This window comes from Pseudopipra pipra, chromosome Z, assembly GCF_036250125.1.
Source record: "Pseudopipra pipra isolate bDixPip1 chromosome Z, bDixPip1.hap1, whole genome shotgun sequence".
NCBI lineage: Eukaryota > Metazoa > Chordata > Aves > Passeriformes > Pipridae > Pseudopipra > Pseudopipra pipra.
Window position 1 is genome coordinate 22382251 of NC_087581.1, and position 22281 is coordinate 22404531.

General features: G+C 43.5%; 2 protein-coding genes across 18 annotated transcripts in view; both read left to right on the top strand.

The window, feature by feature from the left end:
* Window positions 1-1799, top strand: part of ANKRD31 (ankyrin repeat domain 31) — a 62078-nt gene extending 60279 nt beyond the window's left edge. For 13 of the 14 annotated variants that reach the window (XM_064641672.1, XM_064641681.1, XM_064641668.1 and 10 more), the window contains one exon: window positions 263-1799. In XM_064641672.1, the coding sequence (XP_064497742.1) occupies window positions 263-414 (152 nt within the window). In that variant the 3' untranslated portion in view covers window positions 415-1799. The remainder of the gene's footprint in view (window positions 1-262) is intronic. The other variant, XM_064641674.1, reaches the window with a different exon arrangement.
* Window positions 1800-4438: 2639 nt separating this feature from the next.
* GCNT4 (glucosaminyl (N-acetyl) transferase 4) lies at window positions 4439-20624 on the top strand. 4 transcript variants are annotated; one of them, XM_064643338.1, is made up of 4 exons: window positions 4439-4745; window positions 8701-8907; window positions 11223-11298; window positions 19035-20624. In XM_064643338.1, exons 3-4 carry the CDS (start codon window positions 11291-11293, stop codon window positions 20401-20403), a joined length of 1377 nt encoding a protein of 458 aa, XP_064499408.1. In that variant the 5' UTR covers window positions 4439-4745; window positions 8701-8907; window positions 11223-11290; the 3' UTR covers window positions 20404-20624. The 4 variants fall into 4 exon arrangements, with proteins under 4 accessions (XP_064499408.1, XP_064499410.1, XP_064499409.1 ...); XM_064643340.1 differs by lacking the exon at window positions 11223-11298 and having other exon boundaries at window positions 4441-4745; XM_064643339.1 differs by lacking the exons at window positions 4439-4745; window positions 8701-8907; window positions 11223-11298 and adding an exon at window positions 16155-16944.
* The last annotated feature ends 1657 nt before the right edge of the window (window positions 20625-22281 follow it).

Genomic DNA, 22281 nt, shown 5'->3' on the forward strand with positions numbered 1-22281 from the left:
CTGTTACGTAACTGGAAGTATCTGGAATGGTTAACTTTTCAGCCTGGGCACCAGAAGGTCTACTGGATGTGGGTGAGAGATACTGGTAAGATGTCCTGAGTCTTTTCCCACAAGAATCCTAGGATACGTTACAGATTTGTAGGGAACACTAATGATTACATGGTCTAAAAAATAGCAAACACCTTTTTAGAAAGTAGTGCCAATGATTGCTTTCCATTACTCCAGTAAACACTCTGTTATCATTTGCATTCATTTTCAACAGGCTCTTCTGTCCAGTTTAACTCAGTGGAAAGTCTGACACATTTTCTTCAATTCCGTGAGAGAGTAATGGTATGTAAAGAGGAGTTTCTGCCATGCTCTGTAATGGAAAAGCACTGGAGTTTCTACAGAGGGTGTGAAGATTTTGGATTCTAAAGACTTCTTGAGTGCTAACATTTCTTTTCTTCTCATCACTTAGAAGTAAATACTTGTGCTTTTAGAACTAAGTGCTTTGTTACCGTCATTTTGATAAATCATTTGCCCAGCACTTGGAATGAATGGAAAGATTGATTAAGTGAGGAACAGGGGAGTACTTAGTAGCAGATAACTATCAATATTTAATTTTGTGCTGCAAAATTAAGAAATGGGGAAATAGAGGAGAACTGTTATACAGTGGTACTTATGAATTATATTCCAGGTTGATAACTTTGTATGGAATTCAAGTTTTAATTTAAGATTTAAGTAACTGCTCATGCTTGATGGGGCAGCACAGAACCTGACAGATATCAACACAAATAGTTACTTCCTACACCTAAACCTGGAACTGCTCTGGCTGAGCATGTGCTATCAGAAATGGCAGCACATGTTTGTGTAATAATATAAACTGTAAGGGTAGGCAAAAAGTCAAGATGGGCAGCTTTGAAAATCACCAGCAGCTTTGCTTTGTGTGGCATGGATATAACATTTGAGAAGAGGGGCAGGTGCTGGGAGAGGTTAAAAGAGGAATTTTGGCCACTGGAAGTGCTCAGGGAAACTCCATTCATGTTCCAGACAAGTCTTTCTGACAGGCAGAAAATGTGCTGGCATATGGCAGGAATTGCAGTTAGCCTGTTTGCAGAACACAAATTATTTCATCTGACAGCATCCTAGATGTTCATTCCAAATTCTGGCGGGTTTCTATTTATTTTAATTTTACAATGGGCGAATCTGCCGTAGCAGCATATTTGTAACATGTCTGACTGTCATGAGAGTTATCTGCATTCAAATGGCATTCTTGCTCTTTCATTCTCTGGATTATAAGAAGGGATGAAATAATTGTACCTGCTACTGCTAACTCCAGTGAATGGGATGAGAAGTATCTCTGTCAATACAAAACAACCTCAGCAAGACATTTGGAGTGCGAAGAGATGTTCTGGAGAGATTTGATTAGTGGCTTAAAGAGGAGTTGGTTTAGGGAAGAGAGAGGGGTCTGACACGCAGACAGATAATACTGTGCCATAGGATGCATGAGCAATCATAGGTGGGCTGTAAGAATAAAGAAATGCAAATGGCCTGGAAGTCAAAAAAGGTAAATGCTATTGAGTAACAGGTATTTTGTAAAGGTCAATTTCCACACAGAAGGAAAATGGAGTGGTCTCACAACTGCAGCAGCAAAACAAACCAGAAGGCATGTTGTTTTAAAAGGAAGTGTTCATTCAAATATGGCACTTAAACTGAAAAGCAGAAAATATTTGACTGTTAAAATGACCTCTGAATTGCATGTTTGTTTGACATTTTTTCTTTGTTGCAAGATGTCTAATAAAATTAATGTAAAAAACCCATGAGTGTCTGACAGTAATATTTTGGTCCATTACATTAACGTGATTTCCCTTATATTAACATGATTACATGACCTAAGGCAGTCCTTAGATAGTGACAGAAAATTGAATTGATTCAAGCTGAGCAAAGAGGTAAAAATGCAAAGTGCTACATGAAAACCACTGGTTTTTACTGATGCCGTATGTAAAAGTAAGCTACCAGTGGTTTTTTGGTTGGTTTTTTTTTTTTTCAATTTTTATATTATATATAAATGTCCTGAGAAAGGATAGCTTGATAACATATGGTTTAATATGACTAGCAAATGTAGGATTCTGCTCCCCAAATCTTAAAACTGTGAATATTCCCCATTCTCCCTGCTGGAATATTGTTCTTAGTGTGAAGATCCATTAAGAGATGGGAAAAACTTACCCCATAATGTTCTCTCTGTTTAAATTTATATTTTTAAGTGTACTTTTGCATAAAAATATAACTGGTTATCACAGGTCAGATAGGCAGCTAGTAGTGATCTGAAGTGCAGCAGAGTAATAAAGCTTTTGCTCACAAATGGCAAACAGATTGTCAGTCCTCCCAGCCCCTCCTGCTGTTTCTGTAATTCAGTTCTTTTATTGGGTAAACCCCTTTTCTCCATTCCTAGGCTGTGAGTTAGCATTTATTTTGCATGGTGCAGGCTAAAGTAAAAAGGATATGAAATGCAAATAATAATACAAAAACCCCAGCATTATGATGCTCTTAATATTCAGATGGGGAATAAAAAGAGAAAGAGATGATGCAGTGAACAAAAGCTACAAATTCAGATTCATATTTCCACAGATTTATTTATTTATTGCTAAAATGGAGTTAAAATCAGTGGGGGAGATTAATACCAGTGAAGAAGAATGCAAGACTCGAAAGAATAGGGATGAGGAGGAAGATAAGCAGCTGGGAGACACACAGTACAACACAAGATACATAGATTTTAAGTCCGGCGAGGACCAATGTGATAAGCAGGCCAGAGGTTATGAAGCTCTGTTAAGCAAGGGAAACACATGGGAAAGAGAAAAGAAAGAAAGACATAGGTGAAGAGAGAGCTAAATTCACGCTAGGTAGAGGATCAGCACAAAACATTTGCACTGTCTTGGCAGGCAAAGATGAACTGTAACCAGCAAGAGTTTTTGATGGTGGAAATGCAACTAAGGTGGGGAGTGGAGAGGAGGAAGGGGTGAATAATGTTGCCATAGGAATTTGGATAAATTCTTGAAGCAGTTGCAGTTTTCAAGTGTTTTGTCATTATGACACAAAGACGAAGACTTTTTTTCTGGTTTCTAAACTTTAATAGTAACTGTAGGAAAATACTATTAAATATTTTGACTACTTTACTTAAGTATCTTGACTACTTTAAGTAGTCAAGAGAATGAGCAACTGCATACATGAAATTCAGGCCTTTTTTCTGGTCACCAGTAGTCAATTAACCAGTAAAGTAGGAAAATATTATAACTGATTTGGAATTTGAAGTCTTAAGTTTCTGTCCATATCAAGAAAACAATCATGATACAGGAAGAGAGTAAAACATTTCAGAGGAATGGGACTTGGGAACTGAATTCAAAGAACTTTTAAGTGTTTTGTATCTCTGCTTTTCTGGGTTGCGGTTGTGGGTTTGGTTTTGTTTGGAGTTTTTTTGGATGTTTGTGTGTTGTTACTAAGGCTTTGGCTTTGTCTCTGGGAGAAAGTTTTACCACTTAGACCAATATTTCTGTAGCAGAGCAAACCCACAGGTGAGTTGTTCGCCATCTGTGTCCCTTTGATTTCACTCACATGTTTCTGTGGCGGGAGTTCAAGCAAACATGTAACTCGGTCACAGCGGCTTAAATAATTATCACTCTTAAGCTGAGCTGCCACAGCTGTGCCCAGCTGCACGATCTGCGCTATGGCAGCAGACAGATGCTCTCCGTTCTGGTGGTGGTTTCCACATTTCCCACCGAGCCGGGGTACTAGGGGTGCAGGCCCGCAAGCTCTGCCTGACTTTAAAACACCGGCCTTTTCCTGGAAGTCGCTGTGGAACTGCACTAGTCCGGTGCAGCGGCAGGTTATCTCACTCTTAGTAGAGGTTTAAAGCTAGACCACAGCCTGTTGGTTCAGAACTGCAGCCATCGCCGGCGCCCCGCGCCCACGCGACCCGGGACCGCTGCAGCCGGGTCCTGCTCACGACTGTGCGCTCCCGGGGCAGCCGCGGAGAGGGTGAGGAGCCCGGGCCGGGGGCATCCCCCCAGCACAGTCCTGTCTTGTTGCCGGGCCCGCGCCGGCCGCAGTGTTTGCGAACCCGCAGCGCAGCGCGGCGCTTCCCCCGCTCCGCCCCCGCGGAGCCGGCGCCGCGCTCGCCGGAGAGGCGGTGGGGAGGCTCCTCCCGCACCCAGGTGCCGACGAGGCCCTCGCCGTCTCCTCCTCCTCCTCCTTTTACCCGCCAGGTTGCGGGGCGGGTGGCGGCCCTTCGTATTTTTCCTCCACGTCAGGGAGCAAAATGCCGCGCCGCGCACATGTCCGCGCAACCCCCGCACACAGCGCGCCTCTCGGAGCCGGGACGGCCGCGATCCGCCCCGGGGAGAGCGCGGCTGGCGGGCACGTCCCGAGGCAGCGGCAGCGAGGGGGGCCGGCCCGGCCCGGCCCGCGGAGCTCAGCCCCAACTTTTTGCGCGGAGCGGCGCTCTGGGGCCGCAGCAGCTCCTGTCCTTCTCCCGGCGGCTTCGCCATAGGCGCAAACTTGGAGGCTCGGCAGCGGCGGCAGAATTTGGAGGAGGAGAAGGAGGAGGAGGAAAGGGCGGCAGCAGCTCTGTGGCTCCGCGGGAGCGCAGCGGGGCGGTGCTGTGCGGGGGCGAGAGGGCCGGGCCGGGCCGGGCGCGGCGCTGGAGGCGGCCGGAGCAGCAGGAGGAGGAGCAGGATCGGTGCCGGCGTCGGCGGTGCTGCGGGAAAGTTCTGGTAAGAAGGCGCCGTGTGTCTTAAAAGTTAGTTACGGGGTGATTTTGCATCTCGGAAGCAAAACAAGGCAGAGTTTACCAAGGGGTGCCTGGAGCCGGGCACGCACCTGCCCGCACCCCCGCAGGCAGGCGGCTGCCCAGATGTTGCAGCCGCACAAGCTGCTCTCGAGGAGCTATACACCAACTCAGGGTGATTTGATAACAGAAATCGGGTTTGTTGTGATGTTAGCCTTTTTTCATCTCTCAATAAGTTGCTAAAAACGTACATGTTAGTCTGTATCTGTGTTTAAATGTGCCAAGAGCACTTAGTCATTTCTTTAGTATGGAAAAAGGCTCTTTTTCCTTGTGAGGAAACAAAGAGTAACGATAGCAAGAATCTGTCACAATTTTTTTTTTTTTTCCTGGAAGAGAGACGGTAGCAGCTTCTCCCTCATTATGGGGCTGACAGATTTATTAATATCAGAGTAAGGTTTGAAGAAGGAGACCTTAAGGGGAACCTCCACTGTGATCCATGTGCTCCAATGTGAGCATCTGCTCCATTGAACATCCTCTAACTCATTCCGAAGACCTAGTCTGTAAAGCAGCCTGTTTCATTTTGAGTGAGGCACGTGTCCTTAATAGTAACATAGTGGAGGCAGTGAACAGGAAAGAGCTGCTTGCTCTCTTTCCGACTAGGAACTACAACAGTCAAATGACACTGGAGGGCAAAATATTGAAAGCAAGTATGAGAAAGCGGGTTTTTACACAATGGTCAAGTCAGCTGTACAGTGTTTCCCCCCACCCCCATACTCCCTAGTCTCTGGATGTCAGAAAATTTAGGTAGGTTAAAAAATGACTGGATGGAAGAACCCAAAATTTCATGAGAAATGGACAGTTGTAACCCCTGTCTTTGGCAACTGCTGAGCTGTAAGGAAATGGAAGTGGAAAGAATGTGTGGAAAAGGTGTTCAAGAGTTCTGTTTCCAAGTATCTGCTTTTGAGTACTCTTAGGCAACATCTTGGGCTGGATGGGTTTGTTCTTTCATGCATGTAGCTTTTCTGAGAAGGTCATAGAAAGGGAAGTGAAATGCTACTACATTTGTGCAGATGTGGTTTCTGGTTTTATATATCTGATGCTGCTGGGGTTTGGTCCGTTTCTTATCTTTTTCTTTATGCTGCCCAGCTGCAAAGGCATTTAAAGATTGCCAACAAACTTGGCTAATGCTTTTTGAAACATGGATCATATAAATGAGCAATTCTTAAGGACTCTAACTTTTTGAAAAGCAGTAATGGTGATAAGGAATACATTCAGGCTTCAGTTACTTGTGTTGGCTGCATCTTTGTGCTGGTATTACAGTGGGAGTGCAAGAAAGTGGTCCAGACACTGAAAACTGCTTGTACTTTAGGTTCTCTAGATTTTGTAGATCATAGCCTGTAGTATGCATGCTATTTTCTGGCCTAATATGTGCAAATTATTCTAGTAAGTCAACAGGCTCTCTGTGATGACCTTAAAAATGCTTGGTAAAAGGCAAGAGACTGTATCTCTGAGATTCTTTAGAAGCAGTCCAGATGAGTTCAGAAGAATTAACCTTACAGCATTTGCATAGCTGTTACAGCTACAGAAAGACATTTTGAGGTCTTCCAGGAAATATTGATAAAGGAACTAAGAGATACATCAGATGAGTCATAAAAAGCTCTTTTCTATGACATAAACAGCAGGGTGCTGAATCCAGCAAGGGAGTTACATTTTGCGTAGCTGTCAACAAGTCAAGCCTCATCAGACCTCTCACTGAAACACTCAAAAATGAAGAGGGCTTCACCAGGATTTGCAATGTGCAATGCACAGGTCCCTCTGCTTTGAGTACAAGAGAGACAGCTGTGAAGAAAGAGGAGCTCTGTAATTGCATCATGCCCAGAGAGAGGCATCAATAAGCAGATGACAGGGTACATACCAGCACGTCAGAGACCCACCCATCCTCCTACAATGTGTTCTGTCATATTATCTAACTACAGTGTGGCTTGTCTGGTGTGTCAGGAAGCTAGTCCCTGGCCCATGCAGGATACCCTGGTGCCAGTCAAAGACCTTTTCCTTTTGTATTGGCTGCGGAGTGCAGTTGGCCTGTGTGCATTTTTATGGTGTCTTGTTTGGTGGGAGGGGTCTTTCTGCATACTTGATTCTTCAGGCAAGGACAAGTCAGCAGCCTAAAGATTACTCAAAAGATGCATAGCTGTCTGCAGACATTTCCCGGCTTTACATGTGCTGGAAGCTTTTGTCTCGCAGAAAATGTTCTATGTTCTTAATTTTTTTTAATAAATTAATGACATTTGATACAATTAGCCACTATACCCTACCATCAGACTGAGAAGAGGTAATGTTGACCCAGCTACTGTCATGCCACATGGCATCTTATACATACAGAGAGTGCCAAATATTAAGTGGGGAATCCAGAAACTGTGCTCTGTACGATTTTGCTGTGCTGGGGCCATCGAGCTAAGGCAGGACTGCAGGATCCCATGATCCTGAGCTCTCTTTGGAGCTTATGAGATTTGGAGCTTATGAGATTCAGCCTACTCTAGCCTCAGAAGTGCAGGTTATAAGTCTGATGATGAAGAGGAGGCTGGTGTGCACAGTATTTTGGTCAAAATATGGATGGAGAGGAGTTACTGCTGCTGTGCTTTCCTTGAGGGAAAATACTGTGATAATTGTTTGTTGTATATGCAATTAGTAGAGTGTTTAGTTCCTCAGACTTCTTTGTAACCATTATACACAGAAAAGTTAGGTATAATAGCCTAAAAATATATTTCTTGCCATGTAGGAGACATTGTATACCATATAAAGTACTTACCCACAGGCGAACTTGCAATGCGGATCATCGTATCCAAGCAGAATTTCAGGAAGTATCACCAGGGTTGTGGGTCTCAGAACAGTAGCCCAAATTTCTGGTCTTGGCTTAGTGTCAGAGCTATTTAATTTGTGAAAGGAGCAAGACCTCCAAGACCTGAGGTCTCAGTACCTGAAGTACCATGCTCATCTTATTGGTGAGGCTTTTGACAAAAACTCCTCACATCTCAGTGCTTTCCTGCCTATCTCCAAGTCCTCTTCAGCGTGCTGTAGAGGAAATTAGGTTGCTTTGATGTGATCTGTTTTTTTAGGTTTTTTGTTTTGTTTTTTTTTCTCCTTACCTTCTTTTTTTCTCCCTACCTTCTTGATGCTTAGAAATGCTACATGGGTAAACAAAAATACAGGATTCTGTATTGGGTTTGTGTGGCCAGGTTTTGGTAGTGATGGGGGGAATACTGGGGTGGCTTGTGTGAGAAGCTGCTAGATGCTTTGCCTGTGTCTAGCACACCAGCACTCAGAGGCAGCGTGACTTCACTCAGGCCACAATAGTCTACTGTCTCCACTCTCCATTAGACTTTTACACGGGCCATATGGGGCTGTTAAAGGGTGAACAAGTCCTGCTGAGCACTCCTTGGCTCTCCAGTTGACAAATTAGCTTATAGATGGGAATTATGGAGTCTTGGTTGGTGTGATTTCTGCTGATGCACTGCTCCGGTAGCAACTGGCACTTGCTGGTCTTCGGCTTGCAGCAATTTCATGATGAAGGGATCTTCTGAGAGGCCAGGCAGGGTACCTACTTGTTTGATCTTCTCTGTATTCAGAGTAGCTACACCAAAAGCCTATCGATAGCCCTTTGGGTTCTTGGAGTACTCTCTCCTGAGGTAGTTGATGCCAAGGATACAAGGGGCTTCTCCTGGTCCTTGTCTCAACCCATAAACCCTTAGTTATATTTTCTCTCCCCTGTCCAGCTCAGAGGGAAGCGATAGAGCAGCCTTGGTGGGTACCTGGTGTCCAGCCAGGGTCAACCCACTACAGGTTCTTATACAGATAATGTCTTCCTCAGCTTTTCATAGAAAGCCTTGATGCTCACTATTTTTCAGCTAACTTTTACAATTTTCTTTTGTAATTTGTGCAAGAAACAATGTCATCCCTACTACTTCTGTACATCCGGCTTCATACGCGCTTGAAACACTGATGATGGTGAAGGCTGCGGGCAGTGGCAGGATGAAGCAGACACCGGGACTTTGCTCACCCACCAAGCTGGATGTGCCTGTGCTGATATCCTGGGGCAGAGCATCCTAAAGAGCTCTGCAAGGGGAAGAGACCACAGCAAAGTCCAGGAGGTAGGTCTGCAGCCCTCCATGAAACGATCTTGCTGATGTGACAAGCTGTGACTTTGGCGGGGGGAATTGACTCAAAGAGGGTGATTTACAGCAAGGGGTTTGCAGAGAGTCTGCAGGCAGCTTAGTGGAGAGGTGAAGGAAATGGAGAAATATTTTGAGCTCTTAATGGGAGCTTTTCTGCAGTGTGGTGCAGTTTCTCCTGTCTTCCTGTCTAACAGGAAACTTCCACCCTCTTTTACAGTGCTTCTCCTTGCCAACAAATACAGGTTCTGGCCCTTTGGGTCTTATTTTTTTGTTATACTATAGCTTAGGAGTAAAAGTTAACCCTCTCTCCACTGTAGTATTATTGCTTTAAACTCCTGTATGAGTCAGAACAAAGCTGTTAAACTCTAGATTGCCGTGAATTAGAAGGGAGTAAACTCTATTTGCTGAGGTATGTGTTTTGTTTTTTTTTTTTCCTTGACTCCTGGCTTTATAGTACACTAAATCCTTGGTAAGCATAAATACTCCCGTTTCAAAAAGCCAAGAGCATTTAAATACTCAATGTGTAAGCAATCAGGCTTGGAAATTTTCAGGACTGACTATCTCTGGGCATTCTTAACACTTTCTAACTTTAAGAGGGCTGCAAATCCTCAGACTGGCAGGACAAAGTACTATGTGATGTACCAAGTGATTTGCTGAGAGACTTTTTCTTTTCAGGCCTTCACCAGAACAGCTTCCATCAGAAGTTATTGTAAAACAGGTCAGATTAGTTGGGGATGCAGAGGAACCAGGTTCACATCTCTCTTGTGCTGTTTTCTTCTTGGATGACCCTACAGAAGTTGCTTACTTCTTCTCCTAAGCAAAGAGTAGAGACACAGACTTTCTTTACCTCAGCATATATCTGAGACACGGGCATGCAGGAATTAATGTAAGATATTTTACTGAAATTATGGGGATTGCCATTGAAGACAACTGGAAAAGAGCATTTGGCCTTTTCTAAAGAGCATACAAAGAGTTGGGACTGAGTAGCAGACAGACAAGCAAAGCAACTTACTATATGCTCAGCAGGTTCTTTTAGGAAACACAGATCTATGTATCCTGTGCAATGAAGAGTCCTCATGCTTAGCACTAGGACAAACTCTGGTGTGATACCCATAATTGCCAAATCTTTGGTGAACCTGTGTTTCCCATGTATGTGGTAGAACCTGTCTTTCCTCTTCCAGAAGCAAAAACCAGGCTGTGTTAAACTGTAGATTTTATTTTCCTGGTGACACTGTGTTGTTTTAAGTATTCAGGGTCTTAAAATTGGCAGACTTATCATTTAGTTAGGGTGGGGTCTAAAAGTAATGACGTATTTTTCCACATCTTGCAATTAAGTATGTAAACAATAGTAGTTACTTAGTTATTTAGTTGTGCATCATTTAGAGAATATCTAAGTAGTACATCAAACAGGCAAGCCAAAACAAGGTTGGTAGTGAGTGTCCATGTTACAGGGACATAGGCTGAGGCTCCAATGCAGAGGAAGAGGGTAGAAAACCAGACAAACTTGATAGAATCAACTGATTTAGATTTAATGCCAATAAAAGGTATTCCTACAGAAATCCCATGATCCCTATCAATAGATAATTTTGCAATGGAAATAACCAGCTAACAGCAGTAGAAACCAGCCCATTAATAAATTAACTTTTCCAGCTAGCACCATTGAATAATCAAGTAGTGTTAAAAGTTTAATTCAGTCAGACAGTTTACTAAAAATAAAATAAAATAAATTGCTTAGTAAAGCACATGATTACTTTTCCTCTTCACCAGCTTCCCAGCAACAGTGCCTCTCTACCTTTTCCAGAGATCCATCAAGACCCAGACTTGATTTGTGTAGGCCAGAGGGAAAAACAGAAGAACTAACTACATCTTTCCATAGAGCTGGTCATGCAAACATGTCAAGTTTGCACTGCTGTGTGAGCAGGTGTGTATTAAGCAAACAGAGATATTTTATCAGGGAGAACTTTCCCAAAGTGTTTTTGCCTGGAGGAGAGGGAATTGTTCCCATAGTTCCCGGTGTTATGTAGTAATGGTGTTGGTTGCTGAAATACACTGTGACCTGGTTTCCAAGAAAAAGTGTAGACACTGGTTATTCCTCAGGTGCCGTTGAGTAATGAGCGAGTTGGAGAAAGCACCTGTTCTGCTGCTTTGATTTTTATTGTTGTTGTTAATGCTACCTACATGAAAGCACTTACCCTCCCTTCCTCCGTTCTCCTCCTTCATAATTTCCCAGCCTCTGTTCTGATACTCCTGCTCTTCTCAATATCCATTCCCTTTTTATTTTTTTAACCTAGGTGACAGCAAGGAGCTTGGTTCATGCTGTTCTTAGGCAGAAGGGCTTCTGCATGCAAGAGAGAATCACATGGTGGAGTAAGAGCACTCCTGCTCCCCTGCATCCACTCTCCCGGTTCCCTCTCCTTCCACAGACTTGCATTCATACTCGACCTTTTCACTTAACTCTTGCTCCATGGTGAGCATGGAAGTAGTTTGCCTCACGACAGCATTCATAGAGAGTACTGTGTATTTCAGAACCACTGAGGAGAGAGCACTGACTACTCACAGCTTGAACTTTTCAAGAATCCCTATTCCCACTGATAGTGGCATCTCTAGAGAGTCACAGATGTCTTTGATGGGTAATGATAAAGTAGAAAAGAAGTAGTATAAATTCAGTAGGTCTACACATTAGGAGAGATCATGTCTCAAACAAAGTAGTTCACAAGCTGTTAATAAATCAGTGTGCTCTGAATATAGACAAACTAGGAACACCTCTGTACTGTACGGACCACAGGTGAGACTTGCCATGCAGAGCAAGAGCAATGTGAATTGGTACTTTGTTCCTGCTCAGGGTGAAGGGAGCTGTAGACTCCTCTTGTGCAAGAATGACATTGGCATCACTAAGTTGCACAGACTGGGAGTTGCTGTTACTCTGGGTAAGCTGAGCTGATGAAAACAGCAGAAATAGTAGTGTGAGGAGCTGCAGTAAAGCCTTGGTCTCTCTCAGGAACCAGGGCTCTTCATATGTAAATCATTAGGGTCTTAGTAAAGTAGAAGCATGCCTTCAGAGAAGCAGTGTGAGCCCAAAGCCTTCCAGTTTTGCTGTGCTGAAGAAGGGAACCTGTCCATTCCTCTGAGTTGCTCAAATGCCTCCTTAACCCTATACAGATGAGTGGCCTCAAAGAGGGCTGAAGCTGCTGCAGCACTGGTGCATATGAGCCATTGAAGGTTAGAATCAAACAGGAACTTGATTCTCTGGGCTGACTCAGACTTCTGCTGGCCAGATCAGCTTTCAGGCTGGCTTTTCTCCGTTGCTTCTGAGTGCCACTCTGGGATGGAGGAGATGCTGGGGTGTTCCTGGCAGAGGATCAGGGTTGGGTGCAATGCTGCTATCCCCAGAATACTTCACGTTAGAAGTACAACAAAGCTGTGCCATCACAAGCAGAGCTGGCAGAGCTTGCAGAGCTTGCAGTCATGTTGCAGAAGCTGGGCTCTTTTCCTCTCTCCTGGTTGCTGGGACCAAGACTTTCCCAGGAATGCTTCATCTAGTCCATCTCACAGACAAATTGATGATCCCTTGCAGTTCCTTGTATCTTTCCACCAGCTGCAAAGGGACTTCAGGTGGTTAGTCTGGGCGAGGTGTGTCTTATGTGTGTGGTAGAATGACCAGGATACAGGACACGTTCTCCGCTGGTTTCTTTCAAGGCAAAATCTAGAAGTGGTCTGGGTAGTTTAACTACATTGGGTTCTGCTCCCTGACATAAAATATATCTAGATGTGGTGGGACAACTACAAGCAGTCTACTGGAAATGTCCCTGCCCATGGTAGGAAAGTTGGACTAGATGACCACTAAAGGTCCCTTCCAACCCAAGTAATTTTGTATTTCTGTGATTCTATGAAATAATGTATGATGGTTATACATATATACTTAATAAAAGTGGTTATATGGTTTCTCAGTAGGAGTGCTGCTTTAAACTTGATTTTACTCTGAAGGAATTTTTTTTTTAAATGCTATTCCAGATAAATTAATTTATGTGCTCACATGAGGCTGTTCAGAGCAGAAATTTGGACCACCACAACTCATAATGTACAATTTCAGGCAGTTAATATCTGACTGTTCTGTTCTTCATCCAATGAACAGCATCAGCAACTCCTATTTTAATTATAAGGGGCTTTGAGTTTACAGGGAGGTGGACACGGCTTCTCTCCATTCCTTTTTGTGTATTTGTGGTCTACTTCCCCCCAGGGAATATATATCCTGAACTGGTACGAGGTATCCTATGTTGCCCAGATAGGTAGTTCACCAGCTGACCTGCAACAATTTCTTTGTCTGCGTAGCACTGAGAAGATGCAACAGTTTATAAGGTTCACTTTTCAGCAGTTTGGTAAATACAGTGAAACTTCAGATGGGCACACTCAAAATCAGTCTAGTTTACAGTGATTGGTATTGTTTCCACAGCATCTTAGATATTCGATGTTATGGAACTATTAGTAATACAAATTAAACAACATAGGAGTCACAAACTTCAATATTGCAATAACCTTAATACCTCTGTGATAGTGCACAGTGGCCTTAGCCAGTGTGTTTAGATCACAATCCAACAAAAATTACCGAGTATGCAGGTGAAACTGCAGAACAGTTTTTTGGGCAGGCAGATCATATTCCCTCTTGGAGTCTGCCTTGGAGGCCAGGATTGCCACTTCTACAAATTTTTACAGAAAAGAACATTCTTTTTAATTGTGAAAAAATGCAAATGAAGAAGAAAACATTGCTCTAATCCACCTTAATTTTGACAAAAACCCCCTAACCTGTAGAATAAGCCAAAGTGTAGATTGTTGCCATCTCTAATACTTTGTTCTCATTCAAAACTGGATTTCTTTTAGGACTTATTTCAGTTCAGTTTAAACAAAAAATCCCAAAATAGGAAGTGTTTCTATAGAGTTTGAAAGAAATACATTGACTTGAGGCAATGCACATGTTTTTTGGGAGTGCCAGTGAAATGCAATCAGTTTTTCATGTGGCTTGTAGAACAGGATGTTCAGGGTTTTGTAACTAGATTGCATGTGAGTTAGCAGCACACCTGACCTTTGCTTAACCCTTTTAAACTTCAGTATTGCAGAAGGCACACTAGAGCCTTGCTCTCAGTCAGAAGAGTTGCAATTAACACCTGCTGTTCATGACTGGAAGCTTTTAGCTGGGCCACTTCCCAGCCACCATTCTGTGCTCCTACCTGAAGCGTGAGCAGGATTTCCTCCTCTTCCCAAAAACTTCACCCATTTTCATTTTGCAATTGAATCCTGAGCAGTGTGCATGGCTTTATGAATTAAGTAACCTTTGACACAGTGATCTTTGCAACTGAGGGCATGATCTTTGAGAGGCTAAGAGCTGTAGTCAGTGCTTGAGGGATGGATGCTTTGCTTTCATTCATCTTCTCTGAGTGTTAGCAGCAGTTGTGAAGGGAGAGACACTTCCCAGATTTTTAAATTTTTTTTATATGTCTTGCATTACAGTGCTCATGACAAGGGAAATGCAGATTTTTTGGTGTAACAAATTGATAATGGGTCTGTTAATCAGACTGATACAAATGCATGTGTTTGTTGGCCATCTTGAAGAGGGTAAAATCTGAGTTTAGCAATAGTGTGGTACAGAGGCAGGAGAGGAGGATTTCCCTGGGAGTCAGAGTTCATGAAAGGGCTGTATAACGTGGTGAGGATCTGGTCAGAAGTCTTATGCCAGATGAAGACCTGGGGCTCCTGCCCTCCTCGAGTCCTGAGCCATACAAATATGTCTCAGGAGTCTTCTTGCGTATAGAAAAGACAAGACAATGCCAAGCTTATAATATAAAATCATAATATAAAATCTTTGTGCAAAAGATGGAACTTTGGTGCTCTATATGGCATCACCTGAGGAAAAAATTTGCATGGGCAGGATAACTGGAGTTAGCATCTGGTCAGTGCTACCCAAGATAGGTGCTTTGGGTAGGTATATAAGTTCCTGTTTTCATCTGCCACATTCATCCATTTCCTGCTCCTCTGGAGAGAACGTCTATGTTTCAGTAGGGCTCTGAGAGCTGCATGTGGTGAGAAATAAACATTTTGCACTTGAGTCAAAACCTGCTGAGATTTGCAGTGGCACTTCTGTCCCACGGGATTTAATTCCCTGGTCATACACTGTTCCTCAAGAAATCCTGGTCTTTTGCAGAAATTAACTTTATCCTGGTGAGAGTCAAATGATTTAGAAGGGCAACAAAGCTGTTGAAGGGTCGAGAAAGTCCCTTGAGGAGTGGCTGAGGGAGCTGGGGTATTTAGCCTGGAAAAGAGAAGGCTCTCTCCGCAACTACTTGAAAGGAGGCTGTGCCGTGGTGGGAGTTGGCCTCTTCTCCCACACACCTAGTGACAGGGTAAGAGGAAATGACCTCAAGCTGTGCCAGGGAAAATTCAGGTTGAATATCAGGAAGAATTTCTTCAAGGCAAGAGGGATGACCCTGGTAACTACAGGCCTGTTGGTCTCACTTCAGTGCCTGATTGAATTATGGAGAAGATTATGCTGTGAGTTATTAAAAAATACCTGAAAGACAATGCAGTCATCAGTCACAGCCAGCACGCGTTCATGAAGGGAAGGTCCTCCTTGACAAACTTAATTCCCTTTTTTGATGAGGTAACCCACCTGATCAAGGGAAGCCAATTGATGTAATCTTTCTGGATTTCAGTAAAGCTTTTGATACTGTCTCTCACAGTATGCTTTTGGACAAAATGTCCAGCACACAGCTGGATAAACACGTGAGCAACTGGCTGATGGCACAAAGGGCACAAAGGGTTACAGTAAGTGGGGTAACATCAGGCTTGTGACCTGTCACTAGTGGGGTTCCACAGAGCTCCATCTTAGGGCCAGTGCTCTTCAACATCTTCATAGATGACTTGGATACAGGACTGGAAAAGATACAAGTAAACTTGGTCACTAAATTGGGAGGGGCTGTTGAAGGCCAGGAGGCCCTGCAGAGAGACCTCAACAAATTAGAGGACTGGGCAATCACCAACCATATGAAATTGAAAAAGGGAAAGTGCAGGATTCTGCACCTGGGATGGGGCAACCCTGGATGTACAGACAGACTGGGATACAAAAGGCTGGGAGAGCAGCCCCATGCAAAGGAACCTGGGGGTCCTGGTTAAGGACAAGTTGAATATGAGTCAGCAGTGCCCTGGCAGCCAGGAGGGCCAACCCATGTCCTGGGGGGCATCAGGCAAAGCATCACCAGCTGGTCAAGGGAGGGGATTGTCCCGCTCTGCTCTGCACTGGGGCGGCCTCACCTTGAATATTGTGTGCAGTTTTGGGCACCACAATATAAGAAAGATATTGAGCTCTTAGAGAGTGTCCAAAGGAGGGCAACGAAGATGGTGAAGGGCCTTGAGGGGAAGCTGTATCAGGAGCAGCTGAAGTCACTTGGGGTGTTCAGCCTGGAGGAGACTAAGGGGAGACCTTATCGCGGCCTACATGTTTCTTCGGAGGGGAAGAGGAGGGGCAGGCACTGATCTCCTCTCTGTGGTGAACAGTGACAGGACCCAGGGAGGGAATGGCATGAAACTGTGTCAGGGGGAAGGGTTAGGTTAAATATAAGGAAAAGATTTTTCACCCAGCGGGTGGTTGGGCCCTGGAACAGGCTCCCCAGGGAAGTGGTCACAGCACCAACCCTGTCTGAGTTCAAGAAGCTTTTGGACAACACTCTGAGGGGCATGGCGTGATTTTTGGGGTGTCCTCTGCAGGGCCAGGAGCTGGACTTCGATGATCCTTGTGAGTCCCTTCCAACTCAGGACATTCTAAGATTCTATGGCTTTGTTTGGTTTAGTAGCAACAGAATGTTTAGCACTGGGTTGAGGCAGGCCATAGATAGAGAGGCTTTGGAGCAGTGGAGGCTGTGTTGGTTTTTTCCCCTCCTTTTTCTTTCTCCAGACTCACCTTTTTGAAGGAGAGAATAAGAGAAGATTTGCTCCTTGGGTTAGGCAATTGCTGTCCAGCCGGGACTGGTAGGTGTTGTCCTTCGTAGCCAGGGAGATCACTCAGTGGACGCACAGGGTGGGGTTCACAAAAAGGTCACACCACACAGGTCTTCTCCCTCCAAAGAAAAAAATACGGGCAGGTTACCTGTGTTCCCCTCTACAGGGCTTTTGTGATGTGGCTGAAAACCTACCTTTGGTTAGGAGCAGCTTTTGAGAGTGACTTTCCTCCAGGAACACAGATAAAGGAAGGGAGTAGGTAAAGAAGAGATCCAGATTAGACATTGGGCTGGGATAAGTTTGGAGAAGATGTGAAGGAAAGCACATGCTGGCTAAAGGGGAAGGTGGGATTGTTAGCTTCATGGGGATATGAACACCTCACTTCACTGTGAGGATGCTGAGGCACTGGAACAGGTTGCCTGGAGAAGTTGTGGATTCCCCATTCCTGGAAGAGTTCAAGGTCTAGTGGAAGGTTGGCAACCCCCCTGCCAATGGCCAGGGGGGTTGGAATGAGGTGATATTTAAGATCCCTTCCAACTCAAACCAGTCTATGATTTTATGAGATAGATCTGGATTTTTTCTTTCTTACCTGGAGACTGTTTGTAAAACCTACAGAGAGCTGCTGAGCTTTGGCTTCTACAAAATAGGTAAATGTTGGCTTACCCTGGTCTGCACCTGGCACTTCTAGGTGAAACAAGGAGATGACATTTCCTCCTCCTTTCTCTTGCCCCAGAAGAGAAATATCAAGGACAAAGATACACAGGGAAAGCTAAGGTCAGGGAGAACAGACTAATGAAGCAGCTCTGCCTTGACAGGCTGCTATTTAAATGAACTTACAGCTTGCAAGACCTGACATTTATGCAAATGCTAAAGATGCCCAAGTTAGTCTTGCAGTATGTTTGCATGCACACCTCAGTACTTGATTTTACGTGCATATGTGGGATCTTCAGGCATCTGAGCCACTTCTGCTGGCCTTACCTTTTATTGACTCTGAAGCATTCTGGAACAGCTTTTATTCAAAAGAAAATACTGGAAGATGTTCAATGTAAAGACAAAGTAGAGCTTAGTTTAATGCTGGATTGTATATAATTCTGGTCTGATGTTCATTCAGGGATAGCAACAATGTTGCTTGCTCAGTACTCAGCACTCAGCCATTAAAGCAAACCTGTATCAAAAGAGGATCTCTGTATTTAGCTTTTATTATGGTTATTATGATTAACTAATACCTTAGTTAACTTGCTACACAGGAATGTTATTAAATGACCTGCTGTATGAAAAGGGGCCATGTGTTTTTGCAGTCAGATCAAAGGTTGTGTCACATGGCAGAGAGCAGGATAAATGTGGTATTGCTCACTGCTACCTCTTCTGTCTTCTAAAGGTTGCATTCATTATATGGTCATACCAGTGGATGAAAATATTGTGTATTCATCCACCTCTTTCTTAAGGGCAAGTTAGCACTATTTTCCAGGAGAAACCTGAACCGAGGAAGGACTTTGGACTTGCCAGATCCTGTTGGGTGAGGACAGGAAAGAAATTCATATCTCCTTGGACGTTTTTATGAGCTGGCTCCAGTGTTAGAGAGAATGAGAATGACCTGCTTGAATTCTGAAGCTTTCAGTTCCATACTTTATTTTTTAAAAATGCTAATATCTACCATTAAGCACACATTCTTTGCAAATTCAAAAGAGATCCCAGCGCTGCTCCTGTTGAACCCCGTATAGTTACTCAGAAAAAGAAACAATCCTTCCTACTCACGTATAGGACAGTGATGTTTATGCCAGTTCAGGGGTTGCTGTACTTCAGTTTGTTACTCATTAGAAATTTAGAAAAGGTTTGGAAAGGAAACAGTAGGAGCCTTGTTCCAACACTCTTATTTAGCTGGAAATCATCTTAAATCCAAGTTGTTTTTTTAGTTTATTGCCTTCAATCAGCTAATTCAGGGGAATGAAATTTTAAAATGATGATTAAGAAGAAACTGTGGATTACCAGTGCCCTATCCTGATAAGGTGGTGTTTATGGTGTAGGCTGACTCATATGTGCATGCCTTTCTTAGAAATTGGAATTGTCTCTGATGATTTCTTTCTGATTTAAAATAACTCCATGTCTCTCTTTTCTTGCAGAATGAAGAGACGAAAGTGGCCCTACGCATGCCCCTCACAAAGGAACATCCTGATCCTTTGTGTTACTGGGTGGTTGATTGCACTGCTGAAGATCCTCCATGTTGAAAGACACTTTTTTCCTTCTAAGGGCATTTACTTGGTTGAGCACTTCTTAAGCACTTCTTCTTATGTTAGAAACAGGTATTCATATCCTAGAAATGTGTTCCACTATGAAATTAATTGTTCATCTATATATGAACAAGATCCTCATGAAATTGGCAAGAGTTTAGAGATAAGAAGAAAAGAAATAGTTGACTTAGCTGATGAAGATGTTGCAGCAATGACAAGTGATTGCCATGTGTATCGTTCTCTTAGGAAATACCACCTAAAACCTGTTTCTCCAGAGGAGGAGAGTTTTCCAATTGCCTATTCTTTGGTTGTTCACAAAGATGCAGTAATGGTAGAAAGGCTCATACATTCATTGTACAGTCATCAAAATATTTACTGCATCCATTATGATGAAAAAGCAGCAAGAAGTTTCAAATCTGCTTTGAAAAATCTGGCTAAATGTTTCCCAAATATTTTCATTGCGTCAAAGTTGGAGACAGTGGACTATGCACATATTTCACGTCTGCAAGCAGATTTCAATTGTTTGTCTGATTTGATGGGCTCTCCAGTCCCTTGGAAGTATGTTATCAATTTGTGTGGTCAAGATTTCCCTTTGAGGTCAAATTTTGAGTTGGTTGCTGAACTGAAGAAACTTGGTGGAGGAAACATGCTGGAAACTACAAAGCCAAGCAGTAGCAAAAGAGAACGATTTACTTATCACTATGAACTTATGAAAGTGCCTTATGAATACATGCAGATGCCTGTAAAAACCAACATTTCCAAGAATCCGCCGCCTCACAATATTGAAGTATTTGTAGGCAGTGCCTATTTTGTTTTAAGTCGAGAATTTATTCAATATACACTTGAAAGCTCACTCGCAAAAGATTTTTTTGAGTGGTCAAGGGACACATACTCTCCAGATGAACATTTCTGGGCCACTCTTGTACGTGTTCCTGGGGTCCCTGGGGAAGTTCCAAGGTCATCTCAGGACATAACAGACTTACAAAGCAAAACTCGTCTGGTGAAATGGAATTATCTTGAAGATTATTTGTATCCTCCATGCACTGGTACCCACCTTCGCAGTGTTTGCATCTACGGGGCTGGAGAATTAAGATGGCTTCTGAATTATGGGCACTGGTTCGCCAACAAGATTGACTCCAAAGTAGACCCTGTTCTGGTAAAATGCTTGGCTGAAAAAGTGGCAGAACAACAGAAGGAGTGGGTACATTTGTCCTCTGACAAACGCTTTCTGCAGTTAAGTTCTACGAATGCCTTGCTATAGCAGCACTGTGCTCTCTGCTGTCCTTGCCGTGTCCTGCTGAAGCACAGCACCTGCGGTTCCTCCGCCTTGTCTGCTGCAGGATGTCAGTGAGCAAAACATCCATTCTGTATGAAGTTCAAGCCCCTGGAGAGCCAGGTGCCTGGCTGTTTATTTATGAAAAGTTATGCCTCTCTGATTAATTGTTTTGTAACTTGCCACAATAAACCTGTAATTGTTCTTCAGGGTGATTCTGAGAGGGGAAATTTTCTTTTGGAGGCTGTGGCATTGTTTGTCCCAAAGGAGTATTTCAGAAATGTGTTTTACTTCAAGTGTGTTTGTGTCTTTCATAAGAAACTCCAACACGTCTGTCTGCCTGTCCCCTTTTCCTTCACTTTTACTTTTCTTAAAGGAATGAAACAAAGACCTCTCTGTCTGCTGCCTCAGGAAAACTGCAAGTGCCCATCTCACAGACAAAACCAAGAGATCAGCATGACACCAAATGAGCCATGTGACCTCACCTGAAGTTTCAAACTTCTCATCTGTGGGCGCTGCACAGATCTTTGCAATGTGAATATGACTGGATGATATAAGGGAAAGAAGATCCCTGTGTGCTGCATTGTCTGTAGCATTGTTCTCTTCTCCCAACTCACCTGTGCGTTGCTTTTCCTTTTGTGAAGCATGTGCTCAGCATTGCTGTGCAATGCTATGGAATCTGTGATGGTTGGTTGAAACAGAATTGTGCAATGTTATTCTTCAAAGTTACGAGTGTGTTCTAAGGGCAGTCTCTGCAGCCCCTTAGGGTAGAATCCACGCCAAAAGAGATCAATCTTCATTTCTATCTCTGCCCATAGAAATATCCTTCTTTGAAATCCCAATCTATACGTAGTGGATAACAAGTGCTATTTCTAGTTAGTGTTGAGCAGTGTGGTGCTATGTTGAAGTGCAGAACGTGCGAAATTGAGCAGTAACCATAAGAATAGCCATATTGCAGAAATTATGACCCTGTGTAGAAGTGTCTTTCTGTGCAAGTCCGTGGCTTTGTGCCACCACGATCCCAGGCTGACAGGAGTCTGAATGAGGCCTAGTTTAGCTGTAGAGCAAGTATTTTCCAACAGCCCCTGCTTACCGTGGGCCTCCCAGATCTTCAGATAGTGAAGTGTCTCTGGAGCCTCCTCGCAGATGTGCTTCTCATGCTACAGCGTGCAGGAAGTGTTTGCTAGTGTAGGGGTCTCTGCAGAAACCCTTGCAACTTAGAAATGCCACTTGGCATTTTGGGGATTTCCCTGGAATACTGCTCTGCCAGAAGTTCAGTTTTGGTGGTTCCAGTGGACCCTGGGGTCTAGCTTTCTCCATGCCACTGTCTTCTTTCTAGCCATCTGTCTTTTATTATGGGGCCTCTTCCCATGAGTGACTTCAGGACATCTGGCCTTACTGTTCTACAAATTGCTGCAGTAATGATCATGTCTCATATCCATGCTCCTTATTTGATCTGAAAGAACCAAGTCACTTTTTGCTCTCACCTTCTGTTTATAAATTTAGTCACTGTCAAGTCATCTGTGCTTAAGACTGGTTTGAGAGTCAGGAGTCTCAGGCCTTTTCCCACATTTGTGACACTGATTTTCAATAAGACCTCAGACAAACCACGTGAGTTTTCTGTTTCAGCTGTTCCAGCTGTAAAATGGGAACCACAATCTTCTATTATTTTACTAAGCACTTTGGAACCTGTGGGTCTTGTGAGTTGGTTGCACAATACTAATTGTATATCAAACTATTTATGGAATCTGTGGGTGCACAGGTACATATTTCTTTAATATATTGTTTCTGAAATAAATGGGGATTACTTTTAAAGTCTGTGTTGCTTACTTAAGTGACTTGCCATGTCTACCTAGGGCTGTCCTG